Source organism: Sinohyriopsis cumingii, chromosome 6 (genome assembly GCF_028554795.1).
Source record: "Sinohyriopsis cumingii isolate HCF-2022 chromosome 6, ASM2855479v2, whole genome shotgun sequence".
NCBI classification, from domain to species: domain Eukaryota; kingdom Metazoa; phylum Mollusca; class Bivalvia; order Unionida; family Unionidae; genus Sinohyriopsis; species Sinohyriopsis cumingii.
In genome coordinates, this window is record NC_142966.1 from 81,008,018 (window position 1) to 81,033,760 (window position 25,743).

The following is a 25,743-nucleotide window of genomic DNA, read 5'->3' on the forward strand; positions in this document are numbered from 1 at the left end:
TAAACTCCAAAGTATTGTACCGGTACATGCTAGTAAAGAAAGAGAGCACACAAACATAAAAACAAAACACTCAATTACCATGCAAAATTCTTAGTAACGTACAAAAGTATGACATTTATTATTACAAGCTGGACCCTCTCTTGCTAATTAATGTATGATGAGCTCATTGACAGCAAGGCCCTCTAGCATCAATGCAAATGGTTTGCTTGACCATCTCTCACATATTTATGTACAGTGAGATTCTTTACAGCACTGGATCAATAAAACTGATCTGTTTGACCCTCTCTCTACAATTCATGTGCAATGAGTCCCCTTGTTGCAAGGCCATCCAGAATTAATACAACTGGTTTATTTTGACGAACTAACACTAATTCATGTACAGAGAGTGCCTTTACTGCAAGACCGCTCAGGGATCAATAAAAACCTTTTTTGTTTTTTATAAAAAAGAAAAAGAACTTGGTTAAACAAAAAATGTATCCATATGACATATAAACACAGTGCAAATGAAGACAGCATGATACAAGGGAAAAATACTATGTTAAACAGAAGCCATATCTTGGTAAAATGTCAGAAAATGTATAAATTCAACTTAGACTTCATCTTCTTATTATTAAGCTAAATCCCAAATTTAGTTCAATGCCTGAAGTCTTTCAACACTTACTGAGAGTAAATTAATTTCCTAACAGACATGATGTGTGATGCAAAGACACTGGTAACTGCATGCCCCCTTCACAGAATATGGCAGAAGCATAAAAACAGAAAAGAATCCATTGATTATATCCAAACTGAGACAGGCTTGTATATCAATATTTTGTTTCACCAAGAAACCTGCTAAATTCCATTTCTACAGAGCCATCCCTGTTGTTCCTGTGAGTGGAGACCATTTTACCCTTCCTCATCTTTCCATTAAATGGGCATAATATCTCACCAAGTTTACTGCCCTTCAAATCAACAGTGGAAGAGAAGATATAAAAGACAAATGAACAGACAGACAGACAGACAAAATCCCAATAGTTTTCTCAGGAGAGCATGGAAACAATACCATAAAACCTCAAACAGTTTGGCAATGTGGAACTCTAGATGACTTAAGCAGAAGTTTGGCTGCAGTGTTATGCCGAAACATTTCAGAAATTAAGCTCAATGCATTACAACAGAATGATGGGAGTACAGAACTAGTTTTAGCTGAGGCATATATTCTTATAGTGTAACTATTACTTTTTGAAATTGTAAGAAAATAAACTTTTTAAATAACCTAATAAACGAATTGGTTTACATAATGAAAAGCAATATTCAGGCTGAATGCATACCCTTCACTTGTGAGATCTATTACCACCAGGTCATTCTGGAGTAATACAACTATTGCATAAGGTTCTTGGAAATCTGAAAATAAAAACAACAGTGCTTTTAAATAGCTAAGCTAACCATACAGCATGCTAAATTGGGAATTCACTACTGTAAATCAACATAAAATATCAGCATCGTGTGCAAAACTATTTTTGGAAATGACAGAAAAGGTGTCTTTTTCACCAGAGCCAATAAATATGGTAGTCAATATATGTAAATGTTTGATATATAGTAAATACAACAATGATCCTAGTTATAACATCATTACTCTCAATTACTTCAATTAGTCTTCACTTGTAGGAGAAAGTGATGCAGAATACAGCAGATGTATGTATAAAAGCGCTTATAAGATGAATCCAAATGCACACTGCACATACCCATATCTGCAATCCAAAATGAGCTGGTAGATCTGGGTCTATGCAGTTTGTTAGGAGTAATCAGTAGAATGAACAAGATTGCCATTGATCTGCAGGTGCACTATGCTATGGCAGATCAGGATCTTTGTTGTTTGCAGTTTGACTTGCCTTATAAGCCAGTATATATGGTAAGTTATTTCTATGTGGTCAATTTATTGTAATAGGTGAGCAATCCATAGTATGCATGAATGCATATGCATCATCACCCTGTCATATTTTTATTCATTAGTTCAATCTCAGAAATATACTACACATACATAATCTTTAGATTCTTCAGTTGTAATTATGTAATGAGATGAGAATGTTACGTATAACAACACTGTGCTCCCAGAGAATACAAGATCCAAAAAATGGTCACTAATTAAAGCCCGAGTTTCACGTCATGAAGCCTTGTTTTGGAATTTTCGTTACACAAATTTTGCCATATATATACAGAACATGGCTATTTATATCCTATTTGAGGTCAGTATATGGAATATTTTTCACTCTAAAATGACTGACTGCAGCACAGATTAAATGCATTATCCATCCTTTCATCTGGGAAATGGGGTTGTCAAATTTAGGTTTTGCAAAGTTTTCATGGTGGAAAACAAATCCGAAAAGATGAAATTTGCTTTCTGAGCAGTTTCAGTGCAGTTACAAAATATGTGAGTATAACTAATTTCTGCAGTAAAAATGATGGCTTTATCTGGCAGCAAGCTTGAATTATTCCACAGGGTGCTGTCTAGGCATCCCCAGCCTTGTTTTCCATCTTTTGAAAATTGTGTGTAGGGACCTAATTTAATTTAATTTACTCTGAAAAAGGGAAGGATTTGTTGAGGACTTTTTGAATTATTAAAGATCAATTACAATTTTTTGAAGGGTTCTGATCATCAAGAAGACAAATGTACATGCCAAATTGTGGAACTGAATTTGACTTCTGAGTGTACAAGGTTTAGTTTTTGGACAAAAACTTTCCATTACCTGCAATATCTGATTGACTAAAATATAATCTGGTAATATACTGAAAAGCCATTTTTGTTTGTTTCAGATAACGTCAAGGTTCATTGGCCTCAACATAGAGGCTTTCTAAAGGGGAAATTCTAAATGCACCCAAATAAAGTCCAAGTCACTGACTGTATATCAGATCAATCATTTACAGGAAGATTAACAAGCTTGTTTATACACAGCTAATCTATAAACCAAGTTCAGAATTTCTGAAAGAACAGCATAACATGAGCAAGGCCTTCCATTGTGCTCTTAAATTTGTGTTTGGCTTGACCTATATTAAATCTGAGGCCTTTATAACATTTTATTTAAGTTACGAAAGGAAAGTTAGATAGTCAAAAGTAAGTCCTAAACATTTGGTCTCCTCCAGTATATGAATAAAATCACCTAGAAAGGGTTTTGGGTCATCATGAAATCGAGTCCATCAGCAAGCACTGTTTCTGTTGATAAGTCCATGTTTCAGTTTGTTTTGCATCTTAAATGCTTAACTGAATTCAGAATTGAATGGGACATGGATAGTGTATAGTAAATTCATAGTTCTCCAACTCAAAGGTCCTAAGCTCAATTCCCAGGATCAGCATGTGCAGGATTAAGTCTTCCCCAATTTAAGGTTGTGGTTTCATTTAGGTATTTTGGTTTCTTCCACTTTTCTGACCATGTACTGCAAACACCGGTGTCAAAGCATGCTGTATAAGTTTGAACTTATATGTATAACATGACAAAAATGATCTGTCCATTTGATGGCCATTTAGAGTATGTAGTGCAAGTTATATGCACAGCTTGACAAGAATGATGTGTCTGTCTAACAGCCACTGAAGAGAATGCTGTGTAAGTTGTAAAGATTGCTTGACAAAAATGATCTTGCCATTTGATGGCTACTAAGTGTATGCTGTGAAAGATACAAGTATAGTTTGGTAAGAATAATTGGTCCATTTGGCAACCATGGAGTATGCTGTGCAAGTTAGATGTGTCCATTTTATGGCCACTGAAGAGTATATTGTGTAAGTTATAAGTATAGCTTGTCAAAAATGATCTGCCCATTTCATGGACACTGTGTTGTGTGAGTTATATGTCCAGCTTGTCAATAATGATCTGTCCATTTGACAGTTATGGAGAGCATGTCATGTAAGTCGTATATAAATAGTTTTACATTTGATGGACACAGTATGTTGTGTGAGTTATAAATACAACTGACAAGAATGATCTGTCCATTTGATGGGCACAGAGAATATGTTGTGTGATTTATATGTCTAGCTTGACAAGAATGATCTGCCCATTTGATGGACATGTGTTGTGTGTTATATGTCTAGCTTGACAAGAATGATCTGCCCATTTGATAGACATGTGTTGTGAGTTATATGTCTAGCTTGACAAGAATGATCTGCCCATTTGATGGACATGTGTTGTGAGTTATATGTCTAGCTTGACAAGAATGATCTGCCCATTTGATGGACACTGTGTTGTGTGTTATATGTCTAGCTTGACAAGAAAGATCTGTCCATCTGATGGCCAACAAAGTTTATGAGATTATGATGTGTAAAATGTAAGTATAGCTTGGTAAAATAACTTATCCTTTTGACAGCCATGAAGACTAAGTTGACTGAGTTATAAGTGTATTACATTTTGTGTATATCGTAGAAGTCATTTGTTTATGGTGTGAAGTGTTTTTGGCTATATCATATTTTCTTGTCTTGTGATATGTGGCCACTATTTTAAAAGAACTTTGTTTACATGTACTTATGTTTTCAGACTTAAATGAGATCACAACTGATGACAAGATAGACAGACACATGCAGTTGAGAGGAATAATTAGCTTGTAATCTGAAATAGCAGGCTAGGGCTAAAAATTAGAGGTAGCCTGCACCTAGTACATTTTCTGTCATAGTAATAGTTTTCATAACTGTAATAGTCCAATGTCTAGTAAAGTATCAGTTATCACCAGGCAGCATTTATTTATGCTATCATAAGTAATTTTTTTCAAAATTTTTAATGACAATGCCAAATTTCTCCAAGACCTAATCATGTTAATCCCTGAGATTCAGTTGCTTCCATTAACTCACTGACCCCAAGACTTTTGTCATTTTTGCCTGAAATGGGGGTAGGAAACGCCTTGAAGTTAATTCTGAATACATCCAAATACATCTGTTTCCAAGAGTTTTTCACTTAGACTGATGCCTAGATGTGCTACAAACGTTTTTAATTGGCTATTGGCTCATGCATGTGCAGAATTGAGCCCATCATTTTTGACTCCTGGCCACTTCTTCGCCACAATCTCCAACATATCCTACTTTTTGCAATGGTTAACATGTCTGTGTGCAGTTCAGACCAGTCTACCATAGATCACAGGCCAAAAAGTCTAAAATCTGGACACAAAATCTGAATCCGAGAACGGGCAAATTTTTGGTGTTAAAAAATCAGTTCTCAAAGGATATGTTTTCCACTCTGCATTTTGTAATATGAGAAGAAAGTCCAGATTATTTGGTATCATTGTAGAGCAACATCTGTCTGCTTTATTGTAATACCAACCACTCTGGTGTATCTTAAATGACCTTGATGCTACAGAGCTTGAACATAGGGTACAGCCCCATCAAACCTACAGTAGGGATTGGGGCTGAATGAGTTAAAGGATTTCTACAAATCATATTTCATATTTCAAAACAAAGCTGTTTAAATTTTTCCTGATTTTGCTGGATTTACAAAATAAAGCTGCATGCCAAGGAATGTTAGTCATAGTTTCCTCTGACCATTCCTATCCCAATGTGATTTTGACATGTTAGCTGGGGTGTGAAGTCTGAGTGCACTACCTAATGAAAAAGTTGGACCTTACCAAAGTTATGCAGTCGGCATAGGATAGCCACTACTAATGACCCTAGCAAACTTAAAATGACCTTACATCAAGCCCTTCCTGCATTAAATCTATAGGAAGAGGACATGTCTTCTCAAAAACTGTGACCATAGCATCTGTTAATTTACTGACAGACAAGATGAAACTACCATGTTAATGAAATCTGACCTTGTTCTCTCCTTCTGCATTGTCACATGACTACATAAATCTTGCAGCCTATATATTCACGACATCTGATGTAAAAGAATCATTTGTGGTACCGAAAAAAAAACCTAAACCTTTCCAAAGTTTGAGAAAAACTTCAGAAATACTAAATGAAAGCCATGTAATATCTTTAAAAAATGTAAAGAAGCATAATTTTTAATATTTAATCTATGCATTACCAACATAAACCTGCTGCTGTTGCTGCAGCCTGGAAAATGTCAGATATATCACATACAGAACACATGTCAATGTAGTACCGGTTGTCATGATAACAAAATTGTATTGACATGTACTCTCTGCCCGATGAATCTGTTAATTAGTTAAATACATAACTTTTTTTTTATATTCCCCATTTCTGAGAAGATAAATGATCTTCCTTTTAATTGCATGCTGGTAGAGCTCAATGCAAGATTGTTTAAGCTATTCCAGGCCAGGTAGTAAGTGGTTACCACAAAATGAATGACATAAACCAGGCTTGTGAACTGTCAAACAGTCTTAAAAATCCCTATTATGATCCATCTTTAAAGGATTAGCATCATGGAGACACATATTTTGCGTAACAGTTCAAATTTTGTTGGAAATCCACCCAATGCCCATGCTGCTATAATGAGATCTTCCCACCCTACTTTCACTGTAGCAAAATGTGAAGTTCTTTAAATCAACATAATAAGCAGTATGAAACAGGCCTTTGTCTTTTTCTCTTATTGTTTTTCTTTCAGATCATGAGGATTATAAATGTTTCCAGAATCATCATTATTGAACAGTTAGTTACATTATTTTATTTATGAACTTTTAGTGAATATTTTCCAGTAATCTTAGTGGTTTTCTGAATTAAGATTTGAACTTTTGAATTATGAATGAATGTGATATTTAAGCAATAAAAGTGTTGTTAATTTAGATTTGTGTCATGCATTGTTTTGTGTAAAGTACTAGTGAAGATTTAGCTGGACAGGTAAATTTCTCAATCTGCTTGTCATTGCGACTAAAAGAAAACTGTGGTTATATTCAAGGCCAGACAAGTTACAAGCATGATACAAATTGTCAAACATTGAAAGAAGCACATTTCTCTATTCAATAAGTCTGACAATGATATAATGAATAACACCCGTTTAAAAGTAAATTACACACCTATAGTTTAAGAAATGAAAACAAATTTATAAAGGCATTTGAAGACTATGTTACTGTTCATTAAAAGAAATAAGCATCAAAATAAAAATCCTCATTGCAAAGAAAGTTTTAAATACCTCCATTGTTGATAATACTAAAACCTGCACAGTCATGTAAATAACTGGTTTCAGAAGATAAAAAAACCCACAAGAGTAGCAAATTATATTTCAAAATATTTAAATATAATTTAGTTTTCTATTAGTCTTATAAAAGTTGTGGTACCATATCAGAAAAACTGGAATCAGTCCATTGACCTGTATGTGACTGTGTGAGTCTTTTAGTCTTATAAAAGTTGTGGTACCATATCACAAAAACTGAAATCAGTCCATTGGCCTGTACATGACTGTGTGCAGGTTTTAGTCTAATCAGCAATGCAATGGAGGTATTCAACAAAATGTGTCAGATGATGTCTTTCCATTTAATGATTTCCTTCATTAATAAAGCGTGACATATTCTTCTTCTATTTTTTGCTATTCTGAGATTTTTTTATCGACTGGGAGTAATATAGTTTGAAATAAATGTTATTTGTTATATCAGTGTAAGTTAGTTAAACAGTTAAACGTAATTCTCCCAATTTTCCATAATTTAAATCATACAGGTCACTTGTCAGTCATATTTTTGGTATATGAATGTAATATTTAAGATGTTTTCAGACAGAGAAAAAAGTGACCATTTTCTGCCATTGGATGACATGGAAAATATGGTCGCTTGACATGACTGATCTGTCCATTTGAGAGCCACATAGAGTAAGTTGTCTATTCTATAAGTAAAGCTTGTCAAGAATAATCCAATGTTTCACTATGATATGTATTATGGCCTGGTCAAGAAATAAAGAGGTAGTATGGAAATTGGTACATCATGGATTAGCGTTAGATATCTGAACTTGACTATGCCAACAAACACACCAATACTATTTTGCCAGTGCAAAAAGAATATTTTTGATGTTGTGTATATTATACAGTTTGAATATTCTTGATGTTGTGGAAGAATATTCCAATGAAAGGTCAAATGGACAGTCATTCTTGTCAAGCTGTATAATATACACGACATCAAGAATATTCCAATGAAAGGTCAAATGGACAGTCATTCTTGTCAAGCTGTATAATATACACAACATCAAGAATATTCCAATGAAAGGTCAAATGGACAGTCATTTTTGTCAATCTGTATAATGTACACAACAGCAGGAATATTCCAATAAAGGTCAAATGGACAGTCATTCTTGTCAAGCTATATAATATACATAACATCAAGAATATTCCAATAAAGGTCAAATGGACAGTCATTCTTGTCAAGCTGTATAATGTACACAACAGCAGGAATATTCCAATAAAGGTCAAATGGACAGTCATTCTTGTCAAGCTGTATAATATACACAACATCAAGAATATTCCAATGAAAGGTCAAATGGACAGTCATTCTTGTCAAGCTATATAATATACATAACATCAAGAATATTCCAATAAAGGTCAAATGGACAGTCATTCTTGTCAAGCTGTATAATGTACACAACAGCAGGAATATTCCAATAAAGGTCAAATGGACAGTCATTCTTGTCAAGCTGTATAATATACACAACATCAAGAATATTCCAATGAAAGGTCAAATGGACAGTCATTCTTGTCAAGCTGTGTAATATACACAACATCAAGAATATTCCAATGAAAGGTCAATGGACAGTCATTCTTGTCAAGCTATATAATATACACAACATGAAGAATGTTCCAATGAAAGGTCAAATGGACAGTCATTCTTGTCAAGCTATATAATATACATAACATCAAGAATATTCCAATGAAAGGTCAATGGACAGTCAATCTTGTCAAGCTGTATAATATACATAACATCAGGAATATTCCAATAAAGGTCAAATGGACAGTCATTCTTGTCAAGCTATATAATATACACAACATCAAGAATATTCCAATGAAAGGTCAAATGGACAGTCATTCTTGTCAAGCTGTGTAATATACATGACATCAGGAATATTCCAATGAAAGGTCAATGGACAGTCATTCTTGTCAAGCTATATAATATACACAACATGAAGAATGTTCCAATGAAAGGTCTAATGGACAGTCATTCTTGTCAAGCTGTATAATATACATAACATCAGGAATATTCCAATAAAGGTCAAATGGACAGTCATTCTTGTCAAGCTATATAATATACACAACATCAAGAATATTCCAATGAAAGGTCAAATGGACAGTCATTCTTGTCAAGCTATATAATATACACAACATCAAGAATATTCCAATGAAAGGTCAAATGGACAGTCATTCTTGTCAAGCTGTGTAATATACACAATATCAAGAATATTCCAATAAAGATCAAATGGACAGTCATTCTTGTCAAGCTATATAATATACACAACATCAAGAATATTCCAATGAAAGGTCAAATGGACAGTCATTCTTGTCAAGCTATATAATATACATAACATCAAGAATATTCCAATGAAAGGTCAATGGACAGTCATTCTTGTCAAGCTGTATAATATACATAACATCAGGAATATTCCAATAAAGGTCAAATGGACAGTCATTCTTGTCAAGCTATATAATATACACAACATCAAGAATATTCCAATGAAAGGTCAAATGGACAGTCATTCTTGTCAAGCTGTGTAATATACATGACATCAGGAATATTCCAATGAAAGGTCAATGGACAGTCATTCTTGTCAAGCTATATAATATACACAACATGAAGAATGTTCCAATGAAAGGTCAAATGGACAGTCATTCTTGTCAAGCTGTATAATATACATAACATCAGGAATATTCCAATAAAGGTCAAATGGACAGTCATTCTTGTCAAGCTATATAATATACACAACATCAAGAATATTCCAATGAAAGGTCAAATGGACAGTCATTCTTGTCAAGCTATATAATATACACAACATCAAGAATATTCCAATGAAAGGTCAAATGGACAGTCATTCTTGTCAAGCTGTGTAATATACACAATATCAAGAATATTCCAATAAAGATCAAATGGACAGTCATTCTTGTCAAGCTATATAATATACACAACATCAAGAATATTCCAATGAAAGGTCAAATGGACAGTCATTCTTGTCAAGCTGTGTAATATACACAACATCAAGAATATTCCAATGAAAGGTCAAATGGACAGTCATTCTTGTCAAGCTATATAATATACACAACATCAAGAATATTCCAATGAAAGGTCAAATGGACAGTCATTCTTGTCAAGCTGTGTAATATACACAATATCAAGAATATTCCAATAAAGGTCAAATGGACAGTCATTCTTGTCAAGCTATATAATATACACAACATCAAGAATATTCCAATGAAAGGTCAAATGGACAGTCATTCTTGTCAAGCTATATAATATACACAACATCAAGAATATTCCAATGAAAGGTCAAATGGACAGTCATTCTTGTCAAGCTGTGTAATATACACAATATCAAGAATATTCCAATGAAAGGTCAAATGGACAGTCATTCTTGTCAAGCTATATAATATACATAACATCAGGAATATTCCCATGAAAGGTCAAATGGACAGTCATTCTTGTCAAGCTATATAATATACATAACATCAAGAATATTCCCATGAAAGGTCAAATGGACAGTCATTCTTGTCAAGCTGTATAATATACACAACATCAAGAATATTCCAATGAAAGGTCAAATGGACAGTCATTCTTGTCAAGCTGTATAATATACATAACATCAAGAATATTCCAATGAAAGGTCAATGGACAGTCATTCTTGTCAAGCTATATAATATACATAACATCAAGAATATTCCAATGAAAGGTCAAATGGACAGTCATTCTTGTCAAGCTGTATAATATACATAACATCAAGAATATTCCAATGAAAGGTCAATGGACAGTCATTCTTGTCAAGCTATATAATATACACAACATCAAGAATATTCCAATGAAAGGTCAAATGGACAGTCATTCTTGTCAAGCTGTATAATGTACACAACATCAAGAATATTCCAATGAAAGGTCAAATGGACAGTCATTCTTGTCAAGCTGTATAATATACATAACATCAAGAATATTCCAATGAAAGGTCAATGGACATTCATTCTTGTCAAGCTATATAATATACATAACATCAAGAATATTCCAATGAAAGGTCAAATGGACAGTCATTCTTGTCAAGCTGTATAATATACATAACATCAAGAATATTCCAATGAAAGGTCAATGGACAGTCATTCTTGTCAAGCTATATAATATACATAACATCAGGAATATTCCCATGAAAGGTCAATGGACAGTCATTCTTGTCAAGCTATATAATATACACAACATCAAGAATATTCCAATGAAAGGTCAATGGACAGTCATTCTTGTCAAGCTATATAATATACATAACATCAGGAATATTCCCATGAAAGGTCAATGGACAGTCATTCTTGTCAAGCTGTATAATATACACAACATCAAGAATATTCCAATGAAAGGTCAAATGGACAGTCATTCTTGTCAAGCTGTATAATATACATAACATCAAGAATATTCCAATGAAAGGTCAATGGACAGTCATTCTTGTCAAGCTATATAATATACACAACATCAAGAATATTCCAATGAAAGGTCAAATGGACAGTCATTCTTGTCAAGCTATATAATATACATAACATCAGGAATATTCCCATGAAAGGTCAATGGACAGTCATTCTTGTCAAGCTATATAATATACACAACATCAAGAATATTCCAATGAAAGGTCAATGGACAGTCATTCTTGTCAAGCTATATAATATACATAACATCAGGAATATTCCCATGAAAGGTCAATGGACAGTCATTCTTGTCAAGCTGTATAATATACACAACATCAAGAATATTCCAATGAAAGGTCAAATGGACAGTCATTCTTGTCAAGCTGTATAATATACATAACATCAAGAATATTCCAATGAAAGGTCAATGGACAGTCATTCTTGTCAAGCTATATAATATACACAACATCAAGAATATTCCAATGAAAGGTCAAATGGACAGTCATTCTTGTCAAGCTATATAATATACATAACATCAGGAATATTCCCATGAAAGGTCAATGGACAGTCATTCTTGTCAAGCTATATAATATACACAACATCAAGAATATTCCAATGAAAGGTCAAATGGACAGTCATTCTTGTCAAGCTATATAATATACATAACATCAGGAATATTCCCATGAAAGGTCAAATGGACAGTCATTCTTGTCAAGCTATATAATATACACAACATCAAGAATATTCCAATGAAAGGTCAAATGGACAGTCATTCTTGTCAAGCTATACAATATACATAACATCAGGTATTGTACCGTACATGTGAAATAAAGTATTAACTTTGACACAATCAAACAGAGTATAAATAATTAACCATTACAATTAATGATCTTATGCAATATTTTCTTGATATCCTAATGATGGCATTGGAAAAGATTTATAAGGTTGAACAAGAATAAATGGGGTATTCATTCCTCTAACTATATCAACATTTCTGGTCCAAACACTAACCATGTCCATTACTTTTCTCTTCAATTTCATACTTCTTCTTTCCTTTTCATCTCTGTTGCCATTTTTAAAAATCTGTTTACAGTCTAATCGACTGGTTTCTTGTTGTATATATTCAGCTTATTTACACTAAGAAACTATATTACAGTCAAACTGGTACTCAAGTACTTTTCTCCCAACATCTGTCCACAGAGAAAACTTCAGTTCAAAACTGTATCCCCCAAAACTGGATTTTTCTGAAAGTTAACAATTTAGTTGGAAATGTTGAATTTTCTTGAAATTTAAAAAAATAATTGTTCTAAATCTGGCATGGTTGGCATCTCTACATTAGTGGAGCTGGTAAAATTGATAAAATTTCACAAGGATAGTAAAACCATAATATGTTCTCTTATCCCCAAATATAACACTGTAGTCCTCATTCAAATACAAGGCTTAGGACTGTATTGAAAATAGCAAAATATGAAATTTGTTCTAGCACCTTGTCACTGGGAGAGTCATGACATCACAATGGCATCAAATTTTCCAACAGTTTCTCATAGATTTTACTGCAACAAACTCTTATGGGTGATTATACACTGGAGGTAGTGTTATGTGTTTAGGCTCTTACAAAAGTAACACGAAAAAAGTGAAGACAACAAGCTCTGTAAAATTTAACAAATAATTTATTTCCCTAGAAAAACAAGGTAAAAATGAGAAAAAGAACTTATGGTTTTACGAATCAAATCCAAAAATAATCTAAGAATTGAAAAAAAAAAGTCATAGTAATAAAAAGTCCTAATGAAACTGAGTTCGAATCCTGATGAAATCCAAAATAGAAGGTGATTACGTATGCTGTGGTCAGCATTGTACTGATGTGTCAACAATTCTTTTGTTGAATCACTGAAAAAAATATTCCAGTTTTTGAATTATGTGTAAATTTTGATAAACGTATTTGTCCAAGAATTAATTTAGAGCACCAGTATTTCCATGGAAAACAAACTTGAAATTCAAATAAATTTAAGAAAACAAAATAATTAGCCCAAAACTCGTCACAACATAAAACACTTTAACTTCAAGTGTTAAGGCAAGAATACTTATTATTTCTCAAAACATCCATAATAAATCTAACTACAACCAGTGTATCCCCCAGGGGTGTAAAACTGAGTGTAAAAAAACCCCTAAATGTCAGAAATGGGTGTCAAATCTGATTCATACTTTTTCAGCTTGAAATAGGATCTTGCAACTTGCACAAGATACACTCACTCTCTAAATATACAAGTAAACTAACATGCACAATTAACAAACAAATGCATTGTCCATTCAAAGAACAATTTTATTAGTTCATTTTTCTTTTAAAGTCATACTTTTAGCAGTCTCCTTGTAATCTTTTTGAAGCAATATTATAGACCAACACATTACATACAAGCCAATACAAAAAGCCTAATAAATCTTTTTAACCAAATGGCAGTTAATTTACTGTCTGTCATAAAATGGGTACTATCATCGGTTTAATTGTTCTTTGTCCTAGAACAAATTTATCCAAAAATCAAGGAGGCTAATGATTCAGCTTGTTTCTAATAAGTTACACTTGAATTTTAAGATCTTTCTTTTATTGCAGCAAAGTTAAAAACCAACAAAATCTGCAATGACCCCCTGACTGTAATCCAAATAAATGCATTTGTTTCGGCAAGTTTACTTATTTCTTTGTTGTGAAAGAATGTCTTGGGTTATTATGTATTCTCTAGATATCTTGTGGCGAACGAGGGCAGATTTTAAAAATTCTTAAACCCTGTCACGAAAGGATTATTCACTTTTGCAGTCTTTGCAATCATGCGATCAGAAGTCACACCGGTAATCCTAATGGATGTGCTGTATTCCATCAAGGGAATTATTTTCTCCATTTTTCATTAAAGTTAGATCCACAGTTACTCTTCTGTGTTCTGCTTCTTTCACTTTCTTCACTAATGATTCTTAGTGCACGATGTTTTAATCTGGAGACCACTTTCTAGTGTAACAAGCACTGAGGTTAAACATCAAGATGACATCTTGCTAAGCTTGATCGAAATCGCATGAGAGCTCGCGAGATTAGGGAAAGCTACTCCGTCATAACATTGCCTATGCTAGTCTGGTTCCTTATTTCGTAGGTTCCCTGCATTGCACTCCGCTATACGAAAAGAGCAGCGCAACACAGGGAGTAAACAAAGTGGGGAACCAGTCAATGCATATGCTCGAAGTATACATGATGCCACCCCTCGTCCAATGCATTGGATATTAAATAAATCCTGATCGCATTATGCGAATCCTTTGTGTCAAAAAACGCACGGCAGCAAAATGTGTGCATCAATTTTCTCCAGTGTGTGTCCCTGACAGAAATGTGCATAAAGGGAAACACTGTACAATGCAAAACAAATGCCCAGATGTGGGTCAATCCTCTGGAAAAAACAGAGTTTGAAACAATTTCTACATGTTATTTGTCACATACTCCAAGTATGGCTTCAATTCCACTTTATGATTCTTACTCTAAGAAAGAATAATAAAAAAAAACGAAGGTGTTTACTACAAACAATCACTGGTTCTGAATCAAGGTCAGGAACTAGGTCAGCATTAGATACAATGTTTCTATAAAGTTGTTTACATCAAAAATAAAATAAATCAGTCAGAACTGAACTCTATTCTAGTAAATAAAGTTACATTACAATAGCAAGTAATGGAATAAGAAAATGTAAAACTTACAAAGAAACAGTTAAATCAAAAATAAATTAAATCAAACATACATAACAGTAGAATTGCCTACCGTTTGACCAGGATGTTTCACAAAGTACAACAAAGTCCACAGAAAACAGATCACACTGGAGATAGAATTACTTACCATTGACCAGGATGTTTCAAAAAGTATGACAAACTCCACAGAAAACAGGCTATACTGGAGTTCAAGTTATAGGGTGTTTCACAAAGTCACAGAAAACAGGTAACACTGAATTAGAATTACTTACCATTTGACCAGGGTGTTTCACAAAGTACGACAAAGTCCACCACATTATGCTCCATCTCAAGAACAGTTGTGGTTTTCCCTGTCATCACTGTGATACATGGTGTACGTCCTGCTCTATCGTAGGACATTCCACCGGAAAAGATTACTAAAGGCTCACTGAAAAAGATACAAACCCACTGTAACATTGTGGTTCGGGTTTGAGGTCCACAACTGCTGCCAGCACTTAGTACCAAACAGCAAGAATTAACATATTTTATGAATGCATGTAAGAATGTCAGGCAAATGACAGAGTCAAACGAATAGTAAAAGAGTTACTTCCTGGAAACTTATTTAACAATTGCTGTGAAAGAAGAAAAGTAATTACGATCTGTAAACTGTAGGTTCTGAAACTAAGCTAAATTATTTTGATCCATTTGCCAGCTTGGCTGATGTTTTGAGTTTCGTCATGCAATAAAGGACATACAAGACAAATGAGAAAGGAGCCATGACGTGACTGTGGTATATCCAAATGTGTGCTAAAAGAAAGCTTGGCAGTCTTGGTGCAGGTTTCCTTGTATTGAGAAAACTTCCTTGTAAAACTCTTAATTATGAACAGTCTCTAACACTGATCTAGTATAACTATTACATAAAGATCTTTTGAAATGATGACGCTTGAAAACTGGAGAAAAGTATCATATTTTTATTGTGTATATTAGACACCAAACCAAACTGCAAACAGCACTGGCTTTTAGCTGCTGTTCTATCATAACTGGCACATCTGGATCTCTATCAGCACTTTCTGCAGTTGGGAATGCACTACACAGCATAAAATGTATTTAATATTCCAAACTTTGCAACATACCATATTTACCTAATAAAGCAATCCCTGTCTACAACACACCTCAATATAACACAGTTCTATTAATAAGGCAGGTATGGCCATGTATCTGATTAGATTAGACCTGAAAGAAAAATAGCTTCCCCAACGAACCACAATTTTCACCTGACAACCTTAAAAAAATTTCCTATAAAAAAAACTGAAAAAAAACAAGAGTCCCAGATTTTCTGAATGATGTGACCAGTTTGGATTTAATATGGTTCACAGGTGACAGTTTATGACATCACACTAATTAAGATGCTTACTACTTTTTCCAATCTTTTTAAATACCTACTGGACATACACTAGAAAGCATAATTCATAAAAGGCTACTGATGATCATAAACAGCTTCAAATTACATCAAATGCATATTATGTACACATATTATACAGAAAGTGCATGCATACCTAACTATTGCATAACATTGTGTTTTTAAATAACATTGACAAGGCCTTATCTTCACAGAATGAAATTAGATCATGCAACTGTGGTTCACTTTTGATGAACAGGAAAGTTTGTAAAAAGATATAAGATGTCAACTTAGTCTGCAATTTTTCACATGGTTGACATCTGCTGAACAGACAAATCTGAGAGCAGCTGGCCAAGAAATCATGGTCAGAAAGATGCTATCTGTTTAAGTTTCTTCAACGCTGTGGACTGCATATGTTTCAGGGTTTCTCTAATTTCTGTATCTTAATACACATTTGATTACACATCAGTATATACCACTCCATCGATAACTCGCACCTGGATAACTTGCGAATCCACTTATAATACAGAGACAGGCATTATTCTCATTATTATTCCACTAGAAAATACACACCCACCCCTCATTTTGAAAAAATATTCCTGCTGAATGAAACCTTAATACATCACTTGTTTTATCATCAAATAATGGTGGTTGGAAACCTGAAACAACATCATAAATGTCTATACTTTTAATAAGTCATATTTTGTTACATTTTCCTTCTAAACAAAATTCTCAGTACACTGGATATAGCAACATTGAAAGAAATTTTAATAGACAAAAATGTCGCTAATGCCTACTGATGTCAATAATTAAATATCAATTCAATGTTTTGTCCAGTGAAATTTGTGTTTCAGTTACATCTTTTAATTCAGTTTCTGCTTAATCATCATACATCTGACATGCCGTGATCAAATGTGAGAAAGGAAACATTAAGTAAACTATGTTTCTCCAAGAATACTACTTACCCATCATAATATTAGGGATACAGGCCTACTACCTCCCAAAACCGGCCCTAATAAAAAGTAAAAACTTTGTCTTTTTTATCTCATGTTGGCAAAGGGCAATAACTCTTGCCCATTACCTCTCTGGGGTCACTATTTTTAATTTGAGGTCTCACTGGACAGTTTCGTATTTTGACACCCCGCCAACTTTTAAGGTAGAAGGCATGAACCTAATTATCACAAGCCTAGCATTTATAAATTCACACATAAGCTAAATCTGTAATGTGGTTTATATTTACTTTGAGTTAGGCTTGGAAATGGGTTGGCTTGTTGGTGACTGCCTGTCACAGTTAGATGAGCATTGGAGATCAAATGCGTAAATTGTTCTGCAAATGAGCAGCCGACTTGGCTTATGTATTTACATGTGTCTGCTACAGAGGTAAATATCTAAAAATCTAGATGGTTGAGGGGTGATGAAAAGTATGATAATTTGTTATAGTACCAGTCAACTTTATTCATGCATAAGGCACATACTGATTCTTTTAGCTGCATTGTCACAGGAAAATAGTCAAAATAGCTATTTTCTTGCCAAAAATGAATGTAAAATTTAGGGGTTGGTGGCAGTGTTGGTTCAGTATAAAAACCATCAGTTGCATCAGGAATTAACCTGATTGCTGCAGTCAAAATCTCACATGTATGCTTTCTACAAAAATCATTAGTTTGTTTTTATTTGTATCTTCAGTGTAAAATTATTCTCATTTTTCTGCAACAGGTCATTGTTGGATGAAAATTCACCAGATAAACTGTCCAGCGAGACCCGAGTTGTATACTAAGGATGCTCACATGGCAGGGTGGTTGTGAGTATTGTAAGTAATGTGGTAGGGTAAGTATTCTCAGAAAAACATAATTTACTACAAAATTAGATTTTCCCCTTTAAATACATTCCCTGATCACATAAACATCAGGAGAATTGGCAACAGGGAGAGAATGCTAAGCATCCTATGAATACCTCGAGTATACTTCTATGGGAGAAAGACTGGATTCCCTATATAAATGATAGCCCACTCTCCTACTTTAAGCAACAAGCCCATGATCACCTGAATGGTAACCATTGTATTGCTGAAATCTTCATCAATCAAAATTCACTGGTCAATCCAGTGAAACTAAGAGGCTGTGTCATTTAAACTGTGTCTGATTGTCATCTTGGCTGCAGCTGTGATACCCACCAGATTCAAGTTTTGTCTCTGCTAAGCTAAATTCTGGATATAAATACTCATGAAGGTTGACTCTGCATGCCCATCAACAGTTTCTATGATATCTCAGATCCTCCGATCTTAGGAGATGTCAGAGCATGCGGAGTGTAAAACCAACCTAAACCATAAAGATAAAGGAATGGGAGTTGATATCCTGCTTTCTCACCTTCATGCTGTGAAAGAGTTATTTATAGTTGCCTCCACTTGTCTCTGTGCACTTGTGCGCTTGGACAGGAACCTGCATGGCCAATACTGTACTAACAACTTATCTATAGATAAGAGGGAATGTATAACAACTCTCCAATTGACCACTAATAGTTCTTGGCTATAAAGCCTAGCTGAGTCATGAGGATCACCAAACCATCCAATGTGAACTAAAAATAGTTTGAATCAACTGAAAAGGCATGCAAGTCACTCAACTTGCATGCTCTTGCTAAGGCCATCATGAAACAGATTATGTATGAAACAGCTTCAGTGAGACCAAGGCTCATTTATCTGAATGGAGCCATGTTAAGCTCCAGGACAGATTCCAGTTCTGAAACAGGTGAGGTATTTTGGTCTATTTAAATCAAAATTGGATAGAAGATCGGAAAGGTTTTTATCATGACTGATATCTCTTCTGCCATTATGCCTGTGTGTCAGATAACAGGAAGTGGCAGCCTTTGATGGCAATTTATCTCCTCATAGAACCAAACAAGTTGGTTAGTTGAGGAATCGAGGCACACAAAGGGTTGACGTTACTGACTTAAATGGCCATAACCCCTCCCAACTGCCTGATTGTGAATCCATGGAAGAAGCTTCTGGGGCTGCAACCACTGAGACAAAGGTGGCCCATTTGTGGTTCCACCAAGCTGGAAAAGGCCAATAATTGGTTGCATCAAAGTGCACAAATCTGATGAAAATCGAACAGATGATGGGACCATTTCGTGCTGATAACATCACCCTTTCTATATTATTAGCCAGGACATTTGGTCTGTCTGATTTGTATGTTCATCTGAAGCCAGCTCAAAAGAAGAAACTGCCAAAGCAGCACACATAGGTTGGTTGATTTGATGTTTCCCATTTCAGCAGGTAAGTCACCACTATGGAGTGGTCTAACATAATCAGGATTGACGTCTCGCGGAGTTGGTCCTTCTAGAACTTAAATGCATTTATGTTGGCTTTCAAATGGAGGTTAATGCATAGAGGCAATTCCCATTTGACACTAACCATATTCAAAGTCTTGCAACAAGTGGGTTCCACAAAATACATACTGGTATCCATACATACTGTTATTTCTGGTTGGGGTTTGTCCAGGAAAATTCCTGTCATGAGCCAACCATGGCCATGCCACTGACAAAGGAATGATGATACATTGTTTAAGATAATGATCTTTGATCAAGTGGACTAGAAAAAGGGTACCACTGAACCAACAAAGTCATTTGCAAAGGACATTTATAAAGGCAGCTCAGGTGAATCAAAATCTGTTGCTGCAATGAATAACCTGAGTTGCAAGAACTCTCTCGCTGAAATCTGCGTCTTTTTGGAAATGACACAACAAGTTTGACAATCTGTATGACATAGACATGTACAAGATTAAGATTGGTTAAAACACCAAATCCAGGTGGACAGAATACTGGAATGAGTGAAGGTCAGATTTTTCCCAATTGACCAGAAGCCAAGATGATCCGAAAGGGTCAAGATATCGCTTCTGTCCTTGAGGAGAATAGAACTTGCATGTTTTTGGACAAAACTATCCATATATGCTGCCATTGAGGAAGCTGATAATGGAATCCATAATTTGATAAAACCTAGGGTTTGACATTCAGACTGAAGAGAAGGACTCAAATTGGAAAAAGTTGTTGCTGTAAGCAAAGTGATGCCCATGCCAGGATGCATTGTGTTCATGTTGGTCAAATTCAAGTTATGTTTCATTTTCACTTATGAAAAGTTATGCAATGTTTTTCTATTTTTAGTAATGGCAGTCATATTTAAAGGTGGAATGGCATCAATTTTATAAGTCTGCAAGATAGTCAAACTATAACAATTTCTGTTAAATTTGGTCATATTCTGTTATGTGGCTCCTTAGAAGTATTTAACTATTTATCTATTTTTAGCATCAGCAGCCAAATTGTACAAAATAAAAAGCCCCTCACACTATTTTTAGTGATGCGGTGTTTGTGTGTGTGTGTGGGTGCGAGATTTTGATTCTATCATAGCTTTAAAAAATGTTCAGTTATATTGCTATGGAGTCTGCATTGTGGCAGTTTATAGTGATGTCTAGCACTGGGGCATCATGCCACAGACATATAGCATCATGTCCCATCCAGTCACATTATCCTGACACCAGGCTGACCAGTCCTAACACTAACCTCTTAATGCTGAGTGCCAAGCGAGGCAGCTGTTAGTACCATTTTATTAAGTCTTTGGCATGACTCAGCCGGGGATCGAACCCATGACCTCACGCATCCTAAAGAGTTTAATCCTCACAGACCACTTTCAGTTCCACATCTTTCTTGAACTTACTCTGATAAATTAAGATTATGAGATGACATCATTTTTTTGATTGCTCAATATTCATTTGGTTTATTAAACAAGTGTTTTGATCTACTTTCATTGATTCCCACCTTGAAAATACAAATTTATTACGGCTGTTTATGTGAACTAGATATACTAATGATCTAGGTGTTATTTGCCAACTTAAATTATATCTGACCTGAAAATTGGAATCTGACAGGAGTGACTGTAAGCCAGAAATAATTCCACCAATTTCTGAATGATGACATATCTGCATGATATGCCCATCTTGTGTCCTTTCTCCTCCTAATGACCTTGACCTCTGAGCTAGTGTGTGTGTGTGTGTGTGTGTGTGTAATTTGGACTTTTAATGCAGCTTTAACAATTTTTCAGTCATATCGCTATGATGTCTGTAGTGTGGCAGTTTATTGTGATGTCTAGCACTGGGGCATCATGCCACAGACATGAAGCATCATGTCCCACCCAGCAACATTAACCTTACATCAGGCTGCCCAGTCCTAACACTAACCTCCTAATGCTGAGCTAGTGAACTAACTGCTGTATAATATCTAGAACTGGGTAAAGTTGAAACAAAATATCTATTGGGGTTAAAAGCTGATAGCCTGGACATAGACACTGGCCACTGCCTTAATAAAATCTACGACACATCATCCAGTCATGATATATAATCGGGCAAAATTTCATTAAAATGTCTGCTTTTGTTTGGGACAAGGATACAAATCACATAATTACCTGTTTTTTCTTACCATGACACTGACCTTGTAATATGTGTATGATTTAAGATGGGCATACAAAAATGTCTACTGGCCAAAGTTGATTTTTATTATGTATTTATATTAACAACCCAGAAGTTCAAATGAGGTTTGAAAGAAAATATTTCTAGAGAATATATTTTCTGCAGACTGAAAACTGAAATTCTTAATTTTGTCTCAAGCTAAATTAAAGGCGACCTGATGCTTATTGTTCTAAATACTGACCTATTTCTTACAGATTTCCACTCCACCCTTGTAATAGGTTTGCAAGGATCTGGTTTCCCATCTTTCCCAATTTTCGCTGTAAAAGAAACAAGAAAATGTACAAATGTTTTCTATTTCCTTAAAACTGACGAAACATATTAATATACTAACCAAAACAAGTGTCACATTAAAAACATAATTTTTTACTCCCAGACTCTCTGACACAGGCATGTTTCAAGATTGCCGATATGTGATGATAAAGAGATTGTGTTAACACCTGTACTGGATAGAGGCATTTATTACTCCTGTATTACCTATATGGGCCTCATAAAGCTTGAAAAAATGATGCCTGTCTCTAATAAAATGGTCAGTCTATAATTTTTTGTATATTTCCTTTTTTTGGAAAACAAGCACATCTAAAAGACAACACAAATGACACCTGCATTATCCTAAAACTCCCTAATGAACTATTAACAGCAGGAAAGTCTGCATCAATTCAGACTATTTATAGCCACCAAATGGATTTTTAAGATAGAAACATCGTTTATTTTTTATTTATTGCAGTGTGATTGTCATTATACAAATATATGCACATTTGTGTATGTATGTGTTGATGATATCTGACAATGCTAAGTCTACAAACTAGTTTTTGTTTATAAGTGTATTGAATGATTGAAAGAAAAATGATATCTTTTTCTTTTATTCAGATTTGAATATCCAGTTTATCATGTTCTATAGCAGTGGTTCCCAAATGTTTCTGGTCCCCCCCCCCCAGTGATCCTTAGCACCTCCCTACCTTACCCCATAACAAGCATTATTCAGCATTAGCGCCCCCGTTGGTAATCCCACTGCCCCCAAGGGGGCTGTATCACCCAATTTCAGGACCAATATTCTATAGTTTTAAATGAAAAGACAGCTTTTGAAGTGTCAGGTGCTCTGATGTCCCTTAGAACCTCAAAAAAAAACCAACACCATCCGTGTCTCAGAATCCCCCAACACTATCAGGGAATATGGCAGGCATGTCATAATGCTGACAGAGCCACAATTGTCAAGAAAGTGATACATATGTTTTACAATATGCACAAGATCAAGAAAAACTGTCAAAAAAATCAGAAACTTTAATAAATTTATTTTTATAATCCTGACCTATAACCTTCCCCCCCCCCTTTCCCATCATTATAAGTCTTTTATTTTGTACTCTGAACTTGACTCTAAAGAGCTAACAATCAAGGAAACAATGCAACAATAGATAGGACAATGTGAGTGATGAAGCAACAGCAGATACAACACAGTGACCACTTTTTCAAATGTCTCCCCAAAGTGCCAAGTGAATTATGCTTTTATTTTTGCATTTCTCTTTTCTGATAAATGATATTTTGCTAACTTTATATACTGTTTTTCATATAAAAACTTTTCTTTCAAAACAGCTTTGTTGCTTAATAAATCATAGTATATACACTCCTATTATTGCCTGTAATAGGAGACAGAAAAATGCATGTTTTTTACCATGTGGAGTCATGATATTGGTTGGCTTTTGTGGCATTCTCAAGTTCCAGGTTGCCAGACTTCCGTCTGTATGACTGCTCATAAACTGCTTGCCTTCATGATGCCATGATATTGATCGCAGTGCCTGAAAAGGTTGCAAAATTCTGTTCAATGTGTTGAACTTACCATATCCACTCATAGACTTGCACATTTTGTTTTATCCAAAGAGATTTTTCCCTTTTCCTCCATACATAAAGGGTGAAAAATGGGTTTACAAGGTTTTCAGAATGTGATTCACGAAATGTTCAAGAATTCCAATTTTTGTGCATGTATGTGTGTGTGACAATTTTAATAGATGTGCAAATTACATACAACTGTAGGGTATCTACTTGCTAATAAAGGTAGAAATAAGTCTTTTTTCACTTTTGTCTCATAAGCAATGTAAACACATAATGGATTAGGGCAACAATCAACAAATGAAAACCCTGAAATTTACTACTTCTTTCCTTCCCTAACTGTACTTAAATGGGAGAGTCAAGGAAAATTAACTCCTTACTTCAATGTCTCCTACTACAGTACATAGGAAAACATGATGTACTGAAATGTTTTACTTCGAAAAGCAGAATTGTCACTGCTGCAAAAATTGTTCTTCTGATGTGTACAATATTTTGCCTAAGACAGAATTTAACAAGAATGTAAAATGTGTCCAAAGGATTGCTTCCTGTGAGGTACTGCAGCCTTCTTGGACATGATATCCCTCAAATCTACCGGAAACTAGCAAGAGATGCATAAATAATTTATGCACGATTCCGAACTTGTCAATATTCTTTCATTTTCTTTTAGCTACGAGTAAGTTTTATAGAAGAAATTAATATTCAAGTTATGAAGTTTTTACTTTAAACAACAAATTTACTATTGACAAGGAAACTGATCTTTTCCTTTGGTTATATACACATTTAAACAACTAGTTTAATCCTCTGTGCAGCACTGGCAAACTTCCAGGGGCCAATTAAAATAAGCAAATTTGACAGACGGATGCAGACACAGACAAATGGATGGAAAATGAAAATAACAAATACATGCATCAACTATAATGTGACAGTATCTAAATATCCCACCACAGTTACCTATCATATATACTCACTTGTATGTTGAGTCGTACTGCAAACTGCACAGACCAAGATCTGCCATCACATAATGTGTCAGCAGATCTGAGTCTATGCAGTTTGTTAGGTATAATCAGTACAGCAAACAAAATAGACCATTATCTTCCAGCATATCAAGTGACAGAAGACCTGGGTTTATGTTATTTGCATTTGGATTGGACTTTTAAGAATAATATGGCAAATAATAACTTGTGTAGACATGTGGAAATATATGCCACTAAAACATTCATGGTACAGAGTGAAAATTCGACACTGGATAAACTGGGATCAAACCTTGCAAACTACTGAATTCTGAGGCCGACATTTTACCACTACAATGCAGCTGCTAATACACTCAAAGATGCATTTTCAGTATATCCAACTGAGCTGCTGCAAGAAGAACAACCCTGCCTGTTCTTGTTCAACTGTATGGCCATAAATTACAATACAGTAGACAGTGCTACTCAATGCTTCTTTTAGAACTAGTGTGCAATGTTTCTTACAGATTTCAAGACTTGCTCACATACCTCAGGTGCACTGTAACGATACTCTGCTGTCTTGTTTTTCAAGTCCCATAAAACAATTGTACCCGATTCAAAACCAACAAGTAACTGCAATGAGAAAGGTACATATACTACAATTAATAAAAAGATTTAAAAAAACAGCAAATCCAAATGAAAATATTGTGCACCAATTGTGCCAAATGTATGATCTTGATGATATTAACTGCACTGTATCCAGCTCTATTCCAGAACTGAAAGTTAGCTACTGAAATTCCATCTATCCATTATCAATATGGGTGTTCTGGACATAACACCATAAGCCAGCCACTTGTTAAATGGTCCTATTGGCACTAGTAGGGAATGACTGATTACTTCTGAGACTTACCTTG

The 25,743-nt window shown here is 34.7% G+C and overlaps 1 protein-coding gene across 1 annotated transcript in view; it reads right to left on the minus strand.

The window, feature by feature from the left end:
- LOC149797316 (syntaxin-binding protein 5-like) overlaps positions 1-25,743 on the minus strand; it is a 252,736-nt gene that overhangs the window by 102,380 nt on the left and 124,613 nt on the right. The window contains exons 7-11 of the mRNA XM_089962039.1: positions 25,379-25,462; positions 23,728-23,851; positions 22,243-22,318; positions 15,449-15,603; positions 1,308-1,380 (exon numbers count right to left, since the gene is read on the minus strand). Of these exons, the coding sequence (XP_089818165.1) occupies positions 1,308-1,380; positions 15,449-15,603; positions 22,243-22,318; positions 23,728-23,851; positions 25,379-25,462 (512 nt within the window). The remainder of the gene's footprint in view (positions 1-1,307; positions 1,381-15,448; positions 15,604-22,242; positions 22,319-23,727; positions 23,852-25,378; positions 25,463-25,743) is intronic.